Here is a 20645-nt window from a genome sequence, read left to right on the forward strand (position 1 = left end):
CCTGCCAACCTAGCAGTTCGAAAGCACGTCAAAGTGCAAGTAGATAAATAGGTACCGCTCCGGAGGGAAGGTAAATGGTGTTTCCGTGCACTGCTCTGGTTCACCAGAAGCGGCTTAGTCATGCTGGCCACATGACCCGGAAGCTGAACGCCGGCTCCCTCGGCCAGTAAAGTGAGATGAGCACCGCAACCCCAGAGTCATCCACGACTGGACCTGATGGTCAGGGGTCCCTTTACCTTTACCTTTACCCTCCTTGTATTTCTTATTAATTGCTGTTTATTCGTGACTAGCTATTCAGGGCTGAGACATTTGAAAGTTTACCAGCCTCCAGAGATTTTATTTCAAGAGTTACCAGTCCCTGAACATTTCAGGGGATGGACGCTTCCTTTGTTAGTGTAGTGCCCCCATGCGGAAGGGTCATCGCATGCCACTAGCTCACAGCCCCTCTGGATGAAGACACACAGGTTTATACTTACGTATACGTGCATTTCATGGATCTGATTTTAAAAAAAATATCTACATAGAAGTCTCCATTCAGGATTGAATCTTCAGTTCCCCATTATGTTCTGATGAAAATTATTATTGAGGAAGCTGTTTAGGGAAGTTTTTAAACTGTGATATTTTAAATGTATTTTAATGTTTGGTGGAAGCCACCCAGAGTGGCTGGGGAGACCCAGCCAGATGGGCGGGGTACAAATAATACATTATTATTATTATCATTATTAAAAATCAGATAAGTAAATTCATATGTACATTTAACCTATCTTCTAGGCCTCGGAGAAATCTGTGCTGACAAAATGAGAGGACAGATGGCAGCAAGGAGATGGTTACCATTTTCATTTGTGCCATTGAAATCAGGGGACATACTCCTCCTCCCATGTTCTAAAATGTTATAACCACAACTTACACTGTGTTGCTTTTTAAATAACCATGTTCGTCTCATAGATTTTGTGAGATACAGGCAATAAAAGATGGCAATCTCTTCCGTATTTTGTTAAAGGGTGACCATGTCCTAGAGCTCCTATCTTCTGAGTGTCTGGCAAGAAGATAAATATCTCTTGGTATCTGAATGGGTTTAATCCATTTAATAAAGAATACAACTACCATGATTGTCAGAAATAATACACTCCGGAATGAATAAAGCACTCACTTGTGAAGTTGCAGATACAGCAAATTAATAGAGGACAATAAAAGTACACGTTTAATATTTCACATGGAGGTGATTTATTTAACAATCACTGGTACTTGGCACATAAAGTGTAGCATTAATTGTTTTTCTTGTATTAGGTGGAGTACTTGGTTTTTATTACTGTCTTCTACTCTTATTTCTGTTGATTTAAAATATATTTCATTTCTGTAATGATAAAGGAAACCAGCAAGTGCAGTTTGCTTTCACTTTGCAGAAGGTATCAACAGATGCTGACTACTCTTTAGAGAGTACACAAAAGTAAAGGGTGCTTGTTTTTTATTCTTGCGTGATTTAGTTGGCTCCCGTGACAGCTCGGAACCAAAACATGAGCATCCCAATTTTGATCAACAGGATGTTGGAGGATATGGCATTCTATTGAATTAGATTCTTGGTCCATAGAGCCTAGCACTGTCAATTCTGAGTGTTTCCCAAGACCTCAGAGCCTTCTCAGCATTGCTAGTTTAGGTAGCTTCAAATGCAGATGCCAGGGTCTGAATCTGGGTTTCTTCTGTGCTGTACCACTGATCTTTGGCCTGTCCCTTTATTTCAGGAATGGGGGTATCTTTGGCCCACAGGTCAAACTTGGCCCACCAGGCCATTTTGGGGAAGCCACACCAACCTCCCCTAAACCTGACATCATACATGTGTGGCTCTGTGGACTGGCATGTGGGGAAACTGGAGCTGGAGGGGTGGTGGAGCTTGGTTGACCAGCCCAACTGACGTGTGCGGGGAGCCTTCTTTCCTGCATGTGTGAGCTGTGCCAGTTCCACCACCCTTCTGGCTGCAGCGAGTTGGAGGGACAAAGTGACTTGGTTGACCTGGCACTGCGTGTATAAATGGGGAGTTGCCTGTATTCGGAAGCAAATGTTTGCAATTTGGACTTGCAGAAACATTGAGTTTTGAACTGAAATCTTTGCAGTCACACTCTTAGTGAGTATACACCAACTCTCCTGGCTACAGCTCCCAGTCATCTAAAGCTGAGTTCACATATTTCCTTGTAAGCCCTTGCTTTTCTCCCTGAGCAAAGCATCTAAGTGATAGCATGAGCCAATTTACTATTGACCCATGCAACTTAATAGAGACAGTTCTGTTGGAAGGTTATCTCTGATACATAATTTTGTTTCTGATGGATCAGGACATTGGTGAAGACTCATCAGAAATGCAAATTTCTGTTATTTGGTTGTCTGTGACATCCCTATCCACAACAAACAAACAATAGTTCTAGCTTTACTACTCTGCCGGCCAGGTATGGGGAACCTTGGACCCTCTCAGGCACGTCCAACAGGTAGATCGCGATCTACCGGTAGATCACTGCACGTCTGCGGTAGATTACTGGTAGATCATTGGCTCCTCCCAAAGAAGCTGAACAACTGTGGCTCACCTTAAAAAAATTCAACATTTTACTTCCTCCTTGAAAAAACTCAACAACTTTGACCCCCCCCCCCCAAATGAGCCTTCCTCCTTCCTAAACCCCCGAAAAAGTGGGTAGATCACTGCCAGTTTTTAACTGTGAGTAGATTGCAAGCTCTGGGGAGTTGGCCACCCCTGCTCTAGATGGTGCTGAACCACAACTTGCATCATCCCCAGCAACCATGGCCAGTGGTCATAATGGGAGTTATAGTTCATCAACATCTGGAGAGTCAAAAGTTCCTCACACCTGCTGTAAGCTAACAGGATGGAAAGGCCCTTGATGACACAAGTCTTGCTTTTCTTAACCAGCCTCACTTGTGACCTGCAGTTTTTGTACATGCTTCCGGATATTGGGCATTTTGTAATAGTTTCAATGTTGATGACATTCCAGTACAACAATCTTTCAGTTACTGTTGAAGTGAAGAAAATTATATGAACAGTGAATTTAAAAAAATGACTATGAGCCACAGAGACATTCTTTATGCTACCATAATTTTGCCGCAGTAGCGGGGATATTTCACAAATACTAGCATGCTTTCTTGAATTACTCTAGAATAATGCTGACATGAATTACTTTCCCCTGAAGATAAAAATGTATTGGGGACATTTGTTGTCAACTGCACAGAGGACAAAAAGCTTTTCTTTTTTTAAAGTACAAACAATTGAGGCAACCACTGAGGTGAATGCTTTAATGTTTTAGCTAATTAAAATGGCTATTATTCTGTTACAATGGTAGCTGCTCCCAGAGGCTCATCATCACTGTTGCATGACAGTTTTCGCTTGGCTAATTAAAGAAGTTTTTCCATGCAAACATGCTTTCATGTCTCCATGTTTTAGGCCTTTTGCAATCATTTCTTTCATAATTGGCTGCATACATCTTACATAAGGATGGTTATGCAACAAACTCAGCAGTAATGCAATGTATAAGTTCTGCTTTTGATTTTAAAGTTGATTCCATCTTTAGAGTTACCTCTATGCTTTAAAGGTGCTTTCAGAGATCCATGTTTATTTTGGCTTCATTTTTGGGTGGCTTCTGAATGAATTCTGCTTTTATCATTCAGAGCAGGTACAGACGGCCCAAAAATGCTTATATTGACATATCAAGCATTCTGAAACTATGACGTTATTCTGTCAAGAAATTTAAGCTTTACTATCTTGGAGTGCTGTTTTGAGAGAGTGGAGAAGATTGAATGTGATGTGACTCGATCTCTGTTTGTCCCCCATGGTAGGCTGCATGAAGTTGCTATTGCCACAGCTAGTGATACCTTCATACCCCGGATTTGTAATTTGATGCTCAGGCGGTAGTACTTGGCAAACTACTACTTACGTTTGTTACTATGACTGAGCAATACTATGTGGTGACTCTGTAGGTGAATGGGCATGTCTGGTTCTTAGTGGTTTCCACTGAGGTCTAGGTGCAAATGGAAGGACAAAGCTGTTTGTAGGAGCAAAGTCTGCTCCTCCAAAGAAACTAGGGGCAGTTTTGTCTCCGAACCCCAATATGCCCTACCCTTTTTGATAAGAAAATTACTTACTTTCCTCTTCCTTGGCAGGCATCCTTTTGGAGTGCATTTTCTCTCTCTGATGTATGAATTGTATTTGAGCCATTAATGGTAGTTTTAAATATCATGGTTTTAAGTGACTTTATAAATGCCTTGGATGAAGGAATTGAAGGGATGCTCATCAAATTTACAGATGACACCAAACTGGGAGAGGTAAGCTAATGCTGCAGAAGACAGAATATGGATTCAAGATGACATTAACAGATTGGAGAATTGGGCCAGAACTATCAAAATGAATTTCAACAGGGACAAACTTAAGGTTCTGCTTTTATGCAGGAAGAACCGCATTACAAATATAAGATCTGGGACACCTGGCTTGAAAATGATCCAGGCGTGAAAATGATCCAGGGGTCTTTGTAGACCACAAGCTTACATGAGTCAACAGTCTGATGCAACAGCAAAAAAAACTGATGCTATTCTAGGCTGCATCAACAGATGTATAGTGTCCTGATCAAGGGAAGCAATAGAATTGCTCTATTCTTTTTTTCTTTAAATATGGAATGCTTCACGAATTTGCATGTCATCCTTGCACAGGGGCCATGCTAATCTTCTCTGTATCGTTCCAATTTTAGTATATGTGCTGCCGAAGCGAGCACAGAACTGCTCTATTCTGCTTTGGTCAGATGCCACCTAGAATACTGTGTCCAGTTTTGGGCACTACAATTTAAGAAGATTGACAACATAGAATGTGTGCAGATTAGGGCAACCAAGATTATCAAGGGTCTGGAAACAAAGCTTAATGAGGAATGGCTGAGGGACTTGGGTATGTTTAGCCTGGAAAAGAGTAGACAGAGAGAAGATGTGACAGCAATCTTCAAATATCTAAAGGTCTGTGTGGCGATCACACAGGGTCCCCGGTCATTTAACGGACTATTGATCCCTGTGCCACCACGGCGCTTCGCTGCCACCAACCAGGATCCCCTCCCTGGTAATCACTGTCACAGTCAGGGTGTGATTTTAAACAAAATAATAAGTGTTTATTTTAAAGCATCAACAAACTTAAGATATTGGTTACATTGGTATATATTTGTTCTTATCTCAACCCTATCCTAATCCTACGCTCACCACTCTACCTCACCACCAACCCTCACAATCACCAACCATCTGCTTCAGTCAACTGCTCTTAACCAACTCTCTAACACCAACTGACTCACTCCAACTGCCTTTGTTCAGCTGCCCCTAGCTCCTCCTCCGTCTGTTTATTGGTCCGCCTAGGGTCAGCCACTTAACCCTTTACTTACTCCTGCACGTACAGTACATATATTCTCTAGGAAGGGTAAACGCCACAGTCTGTCAAAAGGAAGATGGAGCAAGCTTGTCTGAATATCAAGAAGAATTTTCTGGTGGTAAGAGCTGTTGTACAATGGAGTGGACTCTCTTGGAAGGTGGTGGACTCTCCTTCCTTGGAGGTTTTTAAGCAGAGGTTGAATAGCTGTCTGTCATGGGTGCTTTAGTTAAGATTCTTGCATTGCATCATGTTGCACTAGATGACCCTTGGGACTCTACAATTCTGTGATTCTAAGCTCCTGAAGGTAGTTGAGTTTCTTTAATGGAGCTCTTTGAATTTCCTTGTAACTACAGGTAATAATAATAATAATTTATTATTTGTACCCCGCCCACTCCCCAGCCACTCTGGGCGGCTTCCATCAAACATTAAAATACATTTAAAATATCACAGTTTAAAAACTTCCCTAAACAGGGCTGCCTTCAGGTTTTTTCTGAATGTCAGGTAGTTGTTTATTCCCTTGACTTCTGATGGGAGGTATATTCTCTTAACTTTTTGTTGAAAGGGTTCCCTTTTTGAGATTAAATAGGACTGTGTTTGACTTCGTGAGCTCACTTTTAAACTCCATGTTATGCTGAAGTGGGTCGTATTCCGGTCGCCTTTTCAAGTTAAATGCCTTTTGGAAGATAACAAATAGCAATGGTAGTGCAGCATTAAGTGTGCCTTCAGGAAGTTTTGAGATGAGTTTAAATGGGAGGGGAAAGGATGTCACAACAGTGAAAGGTTAATAGTAATCAAGTTGCATTAGTGAACAAGAAGAGAGACTTCTTAAGAAGTATAAAATATTTATCTGCTGATGGAATTTTCAGTAGGTGAGTTCTCTTAGAATTAATCTTACTTTGATGCTAATTTCTTTATGAATATTTATAACTTCTCCAGTACAATTTGCAATTGCTATATATATATATACATATATATATTCTGGGCAGAGAGTTTACAAAGGTACTGTTTCTGCACTTATTTAAGCTTAAGGAAATAATAAGGCAGAAAGCAGAACATCATTGATATATCAGCACCTCATTATCCGGTTTGCCATTATAAACTTGATACATTTTCCCAGTGAAATACAGTCTTATTCTTTCTAATTATTATTATTTGGGGCCATAAAGTGTTCATAATGCAGATATCCAAGTCACCCTGCCCCTTATATATTATTGATTGACTGCTAAGGTATTTTTCAGTCTTAACTACATAACTTACCATTTACCATTTTAAACTGAATTAAGTCTTTTAAGATTTAATTAGTTCAGTTTTGTCTATACTGAGTGCACTTATTTGCTTTATTAAAACACAGGATGTATTTGAGCCTTGAGTTAACTAAAATTTATGTTGCAATTATGCAAATTAGTACTGCCAATACAAAATCTTTGGTCTATTGTAAGATGGAAGACTTGCATTAAGCATTAGCCAATCAAGCACTGGAAATTGGTCAGCAAAAGTATTTCTACATCTGTGCCTCCCTCATTAATTCAATGCAACCTTCTGCTATGAGAGACATATTTTCTCTTAGAGCCTTGGTATTCTAGCCATTTAGCTGAAAGCCCGGTTGAGATAAGAACCATATGGAATGCACTTTAGGTTAATAAGCATTTATTTTAAAGTGTATTTAAATTTGTTTTATGGCACTTCATTGAACAAGAGCAAGTATACTTAATGAGATAAATTTTCATAAATACTCCAGCCTTTACCTTTTGGGCTCATTTTGAAAAAGGAATGATGATTATATTCCAATTTCCATTGCCTATGTGGGGCAGTGGGAGTGTAATTCGAATCTCCATGGGGCCCTGACTGCACACTTGCCTTTAGACTACCTGTCCTGGCTGCTTCGTTGCTTCCTGACCATTGGTCTTGAAAATCTGATGCATATAAGAAACTCTGAGCTGTCTACCTCATACTGTTCAATAATTGGAGTAACTTGACATTTCATTGTGTGCACAGTCAGGCCTTCTCAGAGGTCCATAGGCACCCAGGCCATTCTCGTCTTTTGAGCCCCTCTAGCTTTAATAATAATTTTAAAATTATGACCCACACAGACAAAATAAAGCACCAAGAAAAAGAGCGAGACATATATCAGTTAACAAAAAAGGATGTCTTCTACCAAATGACACCTCTTTTTTCCTTAATTTTGCAGCTCTAAGCTTAGTGTGTGTCACATTTCATCTGATGTGCATAAGGACTAATTGCAAAACTTATCAAACGCCAAAGTATTAATAATTGTCTAAATCTGAGCCTCCTTTGACCTTGAGATCCAAGACAAATGGCCCTCGAGTCCTGCCCCAGTGGCCCCTTCGCAGAGCATTTCCTACTTTAAGACTGAGTGGCATAGACTAGGGTGGGGAATTGCATATGGTTAGATGCTAACTCCCTGTAGTCCCAGCCCCATGTTCATGGACAATGGAGGTCCAGCAACATATGGATTTCCACAGTTCACTACCCTTACAATAGATCCTATTTATGTTGCACTTCACCCTTTTCCAGTTATGTTCCCTTCTGCACACCAGGAAAAAAAATGGTTGGGGATGTATACATAGTTGTTGTGTTTCACAATTTGAAAGCAATATATTTTGGTGTTGCAGAATCCTGTTTGTGCTTTCAAAAGTGGTGTGGGTAGAATGAAGCATTCTTGGCACTGAAATACCTTCCTTTTGCCGCCATGATGATAGCCTATACTGAAAGCAGTGCTATTTTTCTAGAAAAAGAGGTGCCAGAACTCTCCATGAACACCTCCTTTACTCTCTTATAATGGCAATGGAACCTACCTTAGAGGTGCCAGAACTGAGTTCCAGTGAGTTCCAGCTGAAAAAAGGGCCTGACTGAAAGCACATTTTGCAATGTGGGTGATCTTTCTTGGTTGAGAGGAAGGAAGCTATGGACTGGCTTCTCTGCAGTCAGTTGTTATTTCAGGGTCTTGGTTGACACAGGAAGCTGTTTGCATGGTGGAAGGAAGGATCTTTCACTGCTCATTCACTGTGCTGTTTGATCTTTGGCCTTAGCCACAATTTTTCAGAATCTCAATAGTGAAAAGAAACATCCCATATCTCCTCAAAATGTGACTATACAGCTGATTCACATAATTGCCTAAAACATTTTTCTTTTGGAAGCTTTGTATTTGATGCCATTTCAGTCATAGTTGCTATAACTGTTTTGCAGGGTGTTCCAGGTCCTGGCCAGTATTACATAAGAAGTCAGTTTGAGAAGCCAGTTAGTGCAACACGAAGTGCTCCTTTCCTTTCTCTTGCCCAAGTAAGAAGTAATATAGCTCTTTTTTTTCTTTTTTCATTTTCCATAATATTGTTACATTTACCCCACTTATCTGAGCAGTGAAAAGTTCCAGGGATGGCATTACAGTGTTCCCTTGGTTCTCAAATGTAATCCATTCCGTAAGTCCATTCGACTTCTGAAATGTTCGAAAACCAAGGCGCAGCTTCTGATTGGTGCAGGCGCCCTGCAAACAACAGCCAACAGCTGCACCAGACATTCAGCTTCCGAAAAACCTTTGAAAACCGGAACACTTACTTCTGGTTTTTCAGCATCCGGGAGTGGAAATGTTCAAGTACCATGGTGTTCGAGAACCAAGGTACCACTATACATGAATTTATTTCCTTTGCATAGGAGAGCACAGTGGAGATTTCTGTTACCTTTGTGATAACTTTTTACCGGTATATAAACAACACCAGATATGCTTCTTTTATCCTAGTTTAAAATCTCAAGCTTCCTGTGCCTCTTTTCTTTCTATCCCCAAATTTAAATTACTCCTCCATACTCAGACAGAGGGCTGGGCCTACCATTAGGCACCAGATGTGAAGCAGTTGCCTCAGGTGGCAGATGTGGGGCAGGCAAGAAGTTGTAGAACAGAGCTGTGTGTGCCCCCTGCAAGCTGTCTTGCTGACCATTGGTATTGTGGAGGATGCTGTCCCATCAGTAAGATTCATCTGCCAATCTAGACAGCTTCTGTTCATGAAATTGGTGAGGGACCACCATCTTGCCCTTTGCCCTAGGCAGCAAAAATGTCTTGGGCCTACCCTGCTCATAGAGATTTGGCATTCCAGATTCCTGGCCATTAAGGACCACCAGCACCTTATTTAGCCTCTGATCACACACATCAGGTGACATTATGCAACGGCATAGTTATTGGCCCATGCACAACATTCAAGATAGCCATACTCATTTCTAATCCAGTAGCATAAAAGAAAATTATGAAATATAAATGTGATTGCATCAACATATTGCCCACCCTTTTAGCTGTTTTGTTGGCTCTTCAGAGTATTGAAGCTCAGGTGTTGCTCCTCTGCAGAATGTTACCTATTAAGAGCCTTGACTGTTCATTTGGTTAAATCAGCATAACCAGCTAAAGTCAAGCAACAGAAAAGATGCATCTTGTTGCTTGTTGTTCTCAATATCTGGCTTGCAAAGCTCTGACAAGTATATTAAAATATGTTTTATATTATACACCAGTGACTTTCTAGTGAGCACTACATAAGCCACTTGCAGTCAGGAAATGATTCCATCAATAAAACTCGTGATATATAAATCACAAGTTAACTTGTCAATATATAAATGCTACCTTTATTTTTAAGGATGGCCAGAATTCCCATCACAGAGTGCATGCTTTGAATGCAGAAAGGTCTCAGATTCAGGAGCAGTTAAAAAGCACTCAGTTGCAGGACTGGAAAAGAGCTCTGCTGGGATCTTTGAGTAGATACACCTTGTTTAGTTTTGAAAACAGAAAAAAAATTGATTAAAATAAAGAAGATAGACGAATGGTTTCACTCAATGTAAGGCAATAAAATATGTCCTTTTAGTTTATTGCTATTAGATTGAGAAAGCTGTTTTTAGACAAAGTTGGGATCTTTCTGCCTACATAGCTATTTGAAGGGATTGCTTGTCATTGATTTATTTTCTCTTGTGTTTCCTTAGAGATTTGCACCTGTGAAATCAACTGCCCCAGCTCCTGGCACATATAATGAAACTCGTTGCGCTCTTGAGTCCTTGAAGAAAGCGACTCAAACAAAAAACATTCCATTTGGCAATACAGCTGTTCGATTCACCCAAGACCACAGGCTGCGAAAAAGTCCAGGTTTGCAGTAATAAATGTAAACAAGTGGGGTGTGCAGCATAATATCCCCACCCTCTAAGAGAAGTGCTCCAGGCAGCCTGCAGCAGGAACCTTGAGGTGCTGTTCAGGCCTCCATTTTGTGTATGTGCTACAGCTTTTCAGGAGGGCATAAAGGGAAACTTCAGCATTTTCCTTATCTATATAGAGTATATTGTGATGTTTCTGGAGAGTGGGAAAGAGAAAAGTGTCCCTTTTCTTACTCCTGAAGCATCCCTTATTAATGTATAACTTTTTTACTTCATACATGGTTTGTATCTCCATAATGCAAATTCCCGTTCCAATATGAAACTGCCAGGGTCCTAAGCAGATCAGTTACATCTTTTTCTTTGACACCTCCAGCTTATGTCCCTGCTCTCTCCACTTAACTTCTTCCTTAGCACTTTCTGCATGCTAGGCAGGTTTGGAGTTAAGCATTTTTCTTTTATACACTTATTTAATTCAGGATACAGTACTTAGGAAATCTTCTCAGCATTTGGGTGGTCCTGTTTCACTTCCTAGCCGATAAGCAACCAACCACCTGAGTTCTCTGCTGAAAGGAATTATTTGTCTGGTTGTTAAGTTCATGTGGTTCAGGATAAATAATCAGTGAAGATAGCAATGGACCTGGATTTGAATTATGAAAGAATACATTCTGCATAGTGATTAATGTACATAATAATGATGCGGAGCTGAATTGTAAAACTGAATCTGAGTAGTAAAGCCCAGTCTCAAATAGTTGAGGATACAATAAGGTTATGCATTATTTCCCAGAGGACTTCAGGAACCATAACTTTCAAATATGGGTTGTTTACCAATACAAATAAGATGAGGTCAGGACATATATACAAAGTCATCTCATAGTGTAATGGTTGTGTAAATCATAAAAAAAGTTTTTTATGCAGAAAATGAGAACGGGCCAAAGTGGGTTGCATGTGAAAGTTTTTACTGTGCTGCTGATTCCAGCTATATTACAATGCTTGTTCAAATATCAGCATATAAGCAATGTTTGTGCCACTGATGGATTTGGAAGTCATATGTATACTTCTGATATCAGTATTGTTTGAACTAGCCTTTTGGCAGTATTTGCTAAATCATATAGTTAAATAATAGCCTTGCTTCCCTCTGCCTACCCAAATACAAGCTTAGCAGTTTTATTAGAAACACATTAATGAAAGCACATAAAGTGACTGAAAGTGGTTTTGGTTAAAACAAAATATTGCTAGGAGTTTGGATGGTTTTGATGATTGTGAATGGGCTTATTGCTATTGTTTTCCATGTGTTACCATAGGAGGTGATCAGGAACTTAACCAAAGAGCTTGATGGTCTATATTTTAGGCTGCAGTTTCTCCCATACACAGCAAGGGTTGGTTGCTAGAAACTGAAACAGCTAGAAACTGAATTGTACAATATGCATTGAGACAGAGGTAGAAAGTTTAAGTGAGCTTGTCCAAAAGTGAAGCTGTCTTTGAGTGCTGTTCCCTGGGAAGTCAAAACAGGATTAGTTGTTGTATTACCTACTGTAGCTTCAGCTGGGCTGCACTTGTATGTTTGTAAAAAGACACCATGTCTCTAATACTGTCTCTCCACCAAAGGAAACCAAACTCTGTAACACAGCCTGTTTATTTCTACAACTCAAAAATGGGAGGTGCATAACAGTATGCTAAAGCAGAACTACCACAATTCAGCTCACTGAGACATAACTTTTAAATAAGAGCACATAGTATTACAGCTGTAGAATTTTACAAATATATAATTTATGAATATTTTCTCACCATTCAAATAAGTGGGTCTTTATTGTAAATACTCACCACAGTTTCCATTGAGTTCCCCACATATTCCTTCACATCTGACAAGGTCACCCTTGTTGACAGTCAGAAAAAGCTATTTATCCTTGTGTTGCAGATCACGCTAGTTATCCTAAGATTCTAGAGGTCATCAGCACTGTAATATGACAGTCACTTCCTAAGACAAATAGTACCTATTAATGGTATTCCCAAGAGTGCTCTCTCTCTCTCTCTCTCTCTCTCTCTCTCTGCCTCTGCACTTTGAGTGAGCTGTGTATAAACAACAAGACAACTGAATGAGATACTTGCAGAAACTAGGGGAAGGGTAGAATCTAGTATGAATGAACGGTTTTCCCAATGATTTCTAAATTCATCCTTTTAAAAAACATTGTATGAAAGCAAGTGTAAATAACCTGAAATGTATCAAAGGGTATAATGTTTGGTGACCCTTTGTATATTTTTGAGCTGCCTACCATGAAAACATTCTAATGATGTATTTCTCATTCTGCCCGTTTTCCTTCTATTGCACCTCTCCTTGTTCTCTGTCCTTGAATAGAAGTCTTTGCTTTCGTCCTCTAATCTGCAAGAAATGTGGCCTACCATTTATCTTCAGCATAAGCCTCTCTTTGCTGAGTACATTTGATCGTGTCCTCAGTCTGTTAAATGTGGGCCTTCTCGCCTGGCAGAGATGTGGGTTTTCTTTTTCTTTTACAATCCAAAGTAGTTATAGTGCTGTGCTATATGTGTATATGTATATAAGTGTATTGTTTTATTTTTGTATAGCACTTTTGTCCTTTCTCCTACAATTCTCATTTTAACTTAATTGTCTGTGGTAAAGGAATTAAGTAACAGCTATTATGCTTACAGAATTTCATTGTATGCTGTGCAGGTCCTGCATTCTATAATATTCTCAACCACAGCATTGCAACAGAAAGTCTTAAAAAGGCTGACATGGAAAAAAAGAAAAAAGGAGCATTTGGTTCTTCAGTTCCTAGACTCTTATATTTAGTCAAGAGAGAAGCTTTTACTACTCCTGGACCAGCTGATTATCAGGTAGATTGGTTTTCTTTTTCATGTTAAAAATGGAGCCTAAATAATTTGTGGTACAGTCCTGTGGATCTTTACTCAGCAGTAAGTCTCTCTGGGTTCAAAAGGGGTTACTTCCTGGTAAATGTGTTTAGAATTGTAGTTAATCTACTCTGTCTATAATCCAGAGATGTCTTGTGCCAGGCAATGATCGCTCCCCACATCAAATGGGGGGCGACGTTTGCGTGGTCGTGCACAGCCCCTTGAGCTCCTGGGCGACACCTGGTGGTTGGACTGGTTTTGCCTTCCCCCAGGGGTCTCCGCCTACCCTGGCTAGGCACCCAGTCCTGCCTGGGGGAGGCGTTGCCATGGGATTGGCCAGGTAAGGGGAAGGACTACCTAGCCCACACAATAGAAGGTGTAGCTTACCAGGAAGCAGCAGTTGGGCTCCAGTGCTTCTCCCACCCTCCACTCTCTCAATTAATGCTTATTTTGCAGGTTAACCTCTTCTCCACAGGTACACAGGCGCTGCTATGTCAAAGCCGCTGTTGAAGGGCCAGAAATGAATTTCCCTGCATTGGCAGGTTTTGCCTTTCCCGTAGCAATTTGTCACAACTTTGGCGGTTTCAGGCCTTGGGCGGAATCCTTTAGTCATCTTCTTAAATGTGGGGCATGGGGCAGTGACTCCATGCCTCCAGTGTGGCAGCGATACCAGGGTTCCCATTAAAGGGGTATTGGGGGGAGGCATTGTCCATATGCTGAGAGGTTGTCATTGCTCTCCACCAGTGGCGGCAAACGGGGGGCGGGCTCTATCTGCTTGAACATATGTTCTCCAGAGCTAGCCCAATCCCTGCACATTCTGGATAACCCTGAAATTTCCCAGATCCCCGGCTGGGGGCTGGGAAGGATAAACACCCAGTGCCTGAGCCAAGGTCTCCCTACATCAGAATCTTAATAAAGTTGTGGCCAGTTTTAATCCCATAGCACATTGTCTTGTGTCATTATTCCGCTCGGGGGTCGCCTGAGGGTGGGGGACTCCGCCTGTCCACACAAAAACATTTCTCTTCTTGCAGGCCTTTGGCTAACTAAACCATCTATGGACTTTTAAACTGTGTGTGTGTAGGTTACTGTTTTTTGGTTTTTTTTTTACTACGGTATGTATTTTTATATTGTAAACTGCCCTGTGATTCTCAGATGAAGGGCGGTATAAAAACCAAACCAAACCTCACTTACTCAAATGAGAGTAAGTTCTGAATTCTTTATTTAGCAAAAGCCAGTTGTACATGAATGTAGCAGCAGCAGATAATCAGTTCTGCAAATGGAGAATAAGTCTGTCAACTGCTGTTAGCATGATAACTTAATGGAGCGCCTGTGTTCAAAGGGGTTGCAAAGCTGTGGCCAGATGATGTTGGAAAGCATTTCCCATAATCCCTGCCCATTGGTTATGTTGGCTGGGACTGATGAGAGTCCAAAACATCCGGAGGGCCACAGGTTTCCCATCATCCCTGCTTTATATCTCTGGATACCAGGTGCTGGGAATAAACAAACAGGTATCTGTTGCTTTCATGCTCTACTGATGGGCTTCCCAGAGGCTATCTGGCCATTATTGGAAATAGGATCCTGGACTTGATGGACCTGTGGTCTGATCTACCAAAGCTATATTTGTTTTCATCTGTAAAGAGGCAAGTGAACAGAAGGTGCTTGTGGATCTTTTGTGGGGGAGGTTGGTATGATAGAGTCCAGTGTAAGCAGACAAGCCAGTTTAGTGTTCCTCCCTCTGCTCCTTCACTTAGAATTGAAAGATTGATTTAATCACTTTCCAACTCAGCTGTTTCAGTCCCCTCTTTCTGTTCTCACCTGCTTTTCTGCTCTACACAGTTCAGGCTGCCCTTTTATGCATATTTACTTTGGCCTCCACAGTCACTTATGGACGCACTGTTAAGACCGTGTTCATGGAACACAAGCTTACTTGGCTATGAGTGATCTCCGAAGAAGAATATTTACTAGGGAGTTAGCCCCACTGAATTCATTGGGATCTAACTTTCCAGTAAATTTTCATAGGGTTACTAGACTTTGCATTGGGCATTACTGCCTCTGAGCACCTACTAGGAGACAGCAATGTGCAGTACACAGGAGCCAAGCTTCATCAAACAGAAACTAGGGAATTGGCTTACAGTTATATAGGAAAACAAAAAAGAATATTGTGGCACCTTAAAAACTAGCAAGTTTATTGTGGCATAAGGTTTCATAGACTTTCATGACTGCAATCCATGGGATATTACACCACAGTAAATCTGTTAGGTTTTAAGGTGCAACAGTACGCACTCTTTTTCTTTTTTGCTGTAACAAACCAAGACGGCTTTCCCTCTGGAAAGTACATGTGAATAATCCTTTCTGAATGAGAAAAATCTCTCTATAAAAGAAATAGGTTCTACTGTGGTTTAAAGAACGACATAGACCATCTTGTAAATACAGAGAAAATAAGTAACTAGTTATTAGAAAATAACTTACATTTCCACACTACAGTCAAACTAGAAGAATAGTAAACATACACTATTTCTCAAGTGGTGTCAATTAATTAGCATAGGATCTTTCTCTCACTCCATATTATCAAACATATTAAGTATGACTACCTAAGAGCCCCATTAACATTCCCTGACAGCTGATTTAACAGAATTATAATCATAAGGGGAAGAACTGAATACATATTACCAAATATGCTAGTTGTAGGGACAATTTTCCGCAGCATGTCTCAGATGCAAATACTTTCCCCCCTTAGGTCTTAATCAAGCTGAATAGCTAACATATATTATCATTAGAAGTTATTATAGATAAATTTAGAGATAGGTCTCATGATAGCGGAAGGGAGAAGGGGGTTGGATATGCTATTAACATTCGTTACTGGGGCAAAGTCATCAAATATTGTTCATCAGCTTTTAAAATGAGCTTATTAAAAATAATCCAAAACAAAATGCATAACTAAAAAGTATCTTCCATTTCCTACATAACACAATGTTTGCAAAAAGTTTTCAAAATCCAGCTCTCAGCTCTGCAAGATTATATAGTTTCTCCAGAGAGACAATTATCAGTTGACATATTTTAAGCACTTGCAATGAATTACCATAAATCACAATAATATTAAATTAATTAAATATGCCTGTTTTGCATGGCCTGGTGTGCTGTCTACCAAGGGGATTGTCAATTTTAATTTTTGCAGGGATTTTTTGTGTGTGTGTAGAATTCTGTCCAGGACAGCAGCGTAGCAATCCCCACCAGCACCTGGGGCAGACCAAAGTTGTTGCGTAGATGCATCCCCCCAAACGCCCAGCAGCCAAAGTGCCAAACTCAAGCTCCCCTGCCGTGCTGCCCTATGCCTCCATCGTCCTGGTGCGGACAGCACCCTCCCCCCCACTCCTGGCTAGCTATGCTGCTGGTCCAGGATTATCTTGCTGGCTGGGGTAAAATGAGATGGAATATCTCTATGGAAGACATGCTGAGCAAAGGAGAAAACTCCCATGACTCCTTGTGAAGTTATTCTCACAAAGGTGCCCTTAATATTTTTATTTAAACAAATATTTATATCCTAATAGGAATAAAATATAATTCTAGTAGAATTGCACACACTTAAGTGGTTTTATGATAAAGTTCTAGAAAGAGGTGAATCTTTAGTGGGATCTTTCTTGGGAGTATTGGAGACCAGGACAAGTGGAGCTGTTTTAGCACCAGTGCTGACCCAAAAATCCTGCCTTGGAGTAAGTGAAGATATACCCAAGCTGCAGGTGGGCGCAAATAACTCTCTTGCAGCTGCTTCAGTCTTTCCTTTGTCCAAGCAGGTGAACATGACAGGATTCAGCATATAAACATAGCTTGCCCTTAGGTGTTTTCAAACCATGGCTTCATGTCCTAGCCTGTTTTGAAGCAACGTGCTTGTAACAGGAAGCTATGGTTAGTTGCTGAATCCTGGCATGTTGAGTCTTTTACATGAAAGGATGAGTGAATTGGATTCAAGGGCGCTCAACTGACCTGCATACAGCTCATGTGTATATAATCACTTGTTAAGATAGGATTTTTGGCCTAGCATTGTATGTGAACAGCTTATTTGTGCAAATGGGTCTGGGGATTCTGCAAACAGAATAATATTTACTAAAATTGTAAAGCAGTAACACGTTCAAACTTCACTTTATAATGTAACCTCCCCTGCACCCAAATGTAATACTATCTACTCAAATTTCAGGTTAAAGAGACCACTGAAGAACCACAAAAGAAGAAGAAGGAATTGGCCATTTTTGCTTCAGTTACAGAAAGAATTCCAAGAGTAAGCTCGGTAAGCTGTCTCCAGACTGATTCCTCTACCTTTATGCTGCATGCTCCCAAATTATAGAATAGTACAGGTAATCCACAGATTCATATTCTGTGCAAGTATATAACTCCATTGAAGAAAATAGTTGCCCTAATAGACTTCAGCATATTCTTTCATTCTGTGGAAACAGCATAAAAGTTGGTATAGTGCAGTAGAAAATTGAGTACTTTAAAAATACATCAATAGAGAATAATTCAGTGCTTATTTCCAGTGAAGTTTAGGATGTAAGCAGTTGTGAACTTAACAAACATATGAATAGTCAAATTATTCTGACACACACACATACCATATTTCTTCGGCTAAGAGCTGTGGTGTTAATTAGATAAGCATCTGCCTTCCCTATGGTGTGTAACTGAGAGGCAGGTGTTTAATTGAGGCTATTTAAGAGCTGTGTTAATTACACTTTGCATCTTAGTCCTCATACAAACTCGGATTGAATGGCAACAATTTCTCTCTTGTGTAACCAGTCAAATTTAGAATGATAAGCTGTTACATTGGAGACTGAATCTGTGGGAGCAAATGTCAGATAATTCAAGAGCAAGTGGCAATTCATTAACTTGAAATATTGTTTCAGAATTTTGTGGCTATGTTGTAACCAGTGGAGACAGAGGTCTATAATGGTGATGTGGAATTCTCTAGGGAACAAACCAGCAGTGTAAAATGCGGACCTTTAGGAGCCAATACCAAAGTGCTTAAGTTCTTCTGGATTCTCCATTAGACCAAAAAAACAAAACAAAAAAGAGAGGCTCAAATACTTATTTTCTCTGATGGGAGTATCCAGCAAGACTTAAGCACTTTGTTATTGGCTCCTTAAGGTCACATCCACAACATACATTTAAAGCACTCTTATACCATTTAAATGGCTGAGAGTCCTGTAGCTTGTTAATGGTTCTAGGAACTGTAGCTTATTGGGTTAAATGATTGCTTATGGGAGTTGCTATCTTTGTCAACCTTGTCAATGCAAGATAGAGACTTGAAAGTTAGAGATCTGATAGTTGAAGGTCAGGCCTGTGCAGAGCTTGTCTGAGGCCCAGGGTGGGAACCTTGTCTGGGCTGGAAAGTGAAGAAGAAGAAGAAGAAGAAGAAGAAGAAGAAGAAGAAGAAGAAGAGTTTGGATTTGATATCCTGCTTTATCACTACCTGAAGGAGTCTCAAAGTGGCTAACATTCTCCTTTCCCTTCCTCCCCCCACAACAAACACTCTGTGAGGTGAGTGGGGCTGAGAGACTTCAGAGAAGTGTGACTAGCCCAAGGTCACCCAGCAGCTGCATGTGGAGGAGCGGAGATGTGAACCCGGTTCTCCAGATTACGAGTCCACCGCTCTTAACCACTACACCACACTGGCTCAGTGTAAGTCCGGCAGGTCCTTGGCACCCCACCCCCAGCTGACTTATCCCTCTGAGGCCCAGGGCAAGTGTACCTGGCTGCCCCCCACCTCTGCATGGGCCTGTTGAAGGGGCCTTGTCAACAGAAGGATGCTTGGAAAAAACATTAATAGGTAGACTTGGTACCACTCACTGTGGAATATAGCTATAATGGAGAAAATCACACATATTTTGAAATTTCAGCAAGCACTAGACTCTCCAGACACTTTTTGTATTGTTTGCCACTTATTTGTGACATATAAAGCAAAACCATCTTTTTTCAAAGCAAGACTTGTAACAAACCTGGCAAATCTGGAACTATGTTTGATAATCTGATAATGTTGATAGCCTTTTCTTGGACTTTGTTATTTTAACCCATGGTCAACCTTTCCCATTCTATGGCCCAATTTTATAGTTTTGTTTTTCATCTTTTAATTTTCATCTGTTGTTATAATTGTTCTCTCTGTTTTATATGCATTATAAAATGAAATAAGAAAGCTTAAAAAACCCCAAACATTAAAAGGTAGCAGCCACCGAAGCACATGCCATTTTCTTCTGAGGGGGTGGGAACTTCCTCTGGCCTCCAAGCATTACCATCAAAGGATTAAGTATAGTTCAGCCTTTTCCTCTCTGTTTTGAACTCCAGGTCCCATTATCCTCGGCCTGCATGATCAGTGGTCAGGGTTGATGGGAATTGTTGTGCAATAATATTTAAGGGGGGGAATAGTTTGGGGAAGGTTACAATAAATATTTGGCCACCTCATGAGAAGAGAAGTCTCCCTAGAAAAGACCCTGATGTTGGGAAAGATGGAGGGCACAAGGAGAAGGGGACGACAGAGGATGAGATGGTTGGACAGTGTTCTCGAAGCGACTAGCATGAGTTTGGCCAAACTGCGAGAGGCAGTGAAAGATAGGCGTGCCTGGCGTGCTCTGGTTCATGGGGTCCCGAAGAGTTGGACACGACTGAATGACTGAACAACAACAACAACAATAAATATTAATTTATTGAGCAGAGAATATCCATATTGTTTTCCTTTTCTACACACAACTCTTTAGTGATTCTTACTTAATTTATTGTGGTCATGGAGCACCCCCTGATACATTTGCATTCTTCGGCTTGGATTTCTGCAATTTGTAATGACTGCTCCCTTTATGACATTGCCTTCCAAACCACAGACTATAAGATCTAGCCCCACAGTATATTCCATTCTCTCCCCAAACTCTTATTTTTTCTGTCTTATATTAAATTTAATCTATGTGATCCTCTGCTTATTTATTTATTATAACCACCATTTATTTGGAGACATTTGGAGTAAAGGAACATGACAAGTTTTGTAGGCAGCAGGGAAGTAAATCAGAGAAACCTATGTTAAAATTATATTATGAATGTCTTAAACCATTGCTCTGCAGCTCCATGTCTGATGAAAAGGAGGCTTTTTTCAGTGACAGCAGACCCAAAAAGAAAGATAGGAAATATCTCTTGTACAAGACAGAAGATGCTTAGAATGGGAAATTTTATTTAAATTATTTATGTCTTTCCTTTCTCAGTAGAGTATTTAAGACACATTACA

The 20645-nt window shown here is 40.5% G+C and overlaps 1 protein-coding gene and 1 non-coding gene across 2 annotated transcripts in view; one reads left to right on the plus strand and one right to left on the minus strand.

Annotated features, from left to right (window-relative positions):
• Positions 1-20645, plus strand: part of STPG2 (sperm tail PG-rich repeat containing 2) — a 197339-nt gene that overhangs the window by 24753 nt on the left and 151941 nt on the right. Inside the window, 4 exon segments of the mRNA XM_033160622.1 lie at positions 8597-8689; positions 10364-10523; positions 13215-13378; positions 17586-17675. Coding sequence (XP_033016513.1) covers positions 8597-8689; positions 10364-10523; positions 13215-13378; positions 17586-17675 — 507 coding nt within the window.
• Positions 4651-4757, minus strand: LOC117053533. The gene has a single exon (XR_004427404.1). It is a non-coding gene; the product is annotated as a U6 spliceosomal RNA (small nuclear RNA).

This window comes from Lacerta agilis, chromosome 9, assembly GCF_009819535.1.
Source record: "Lacerta agilis isolate rLacAgi1 chromosome 9, rLacAgi1.pri, whole genome shotgun sequence".
NCBI lineage: Eukaryota > Metazoa > Chordata > Lepidosauria > Squamata > Lacertidae > Lacerta > Lacerta agilis.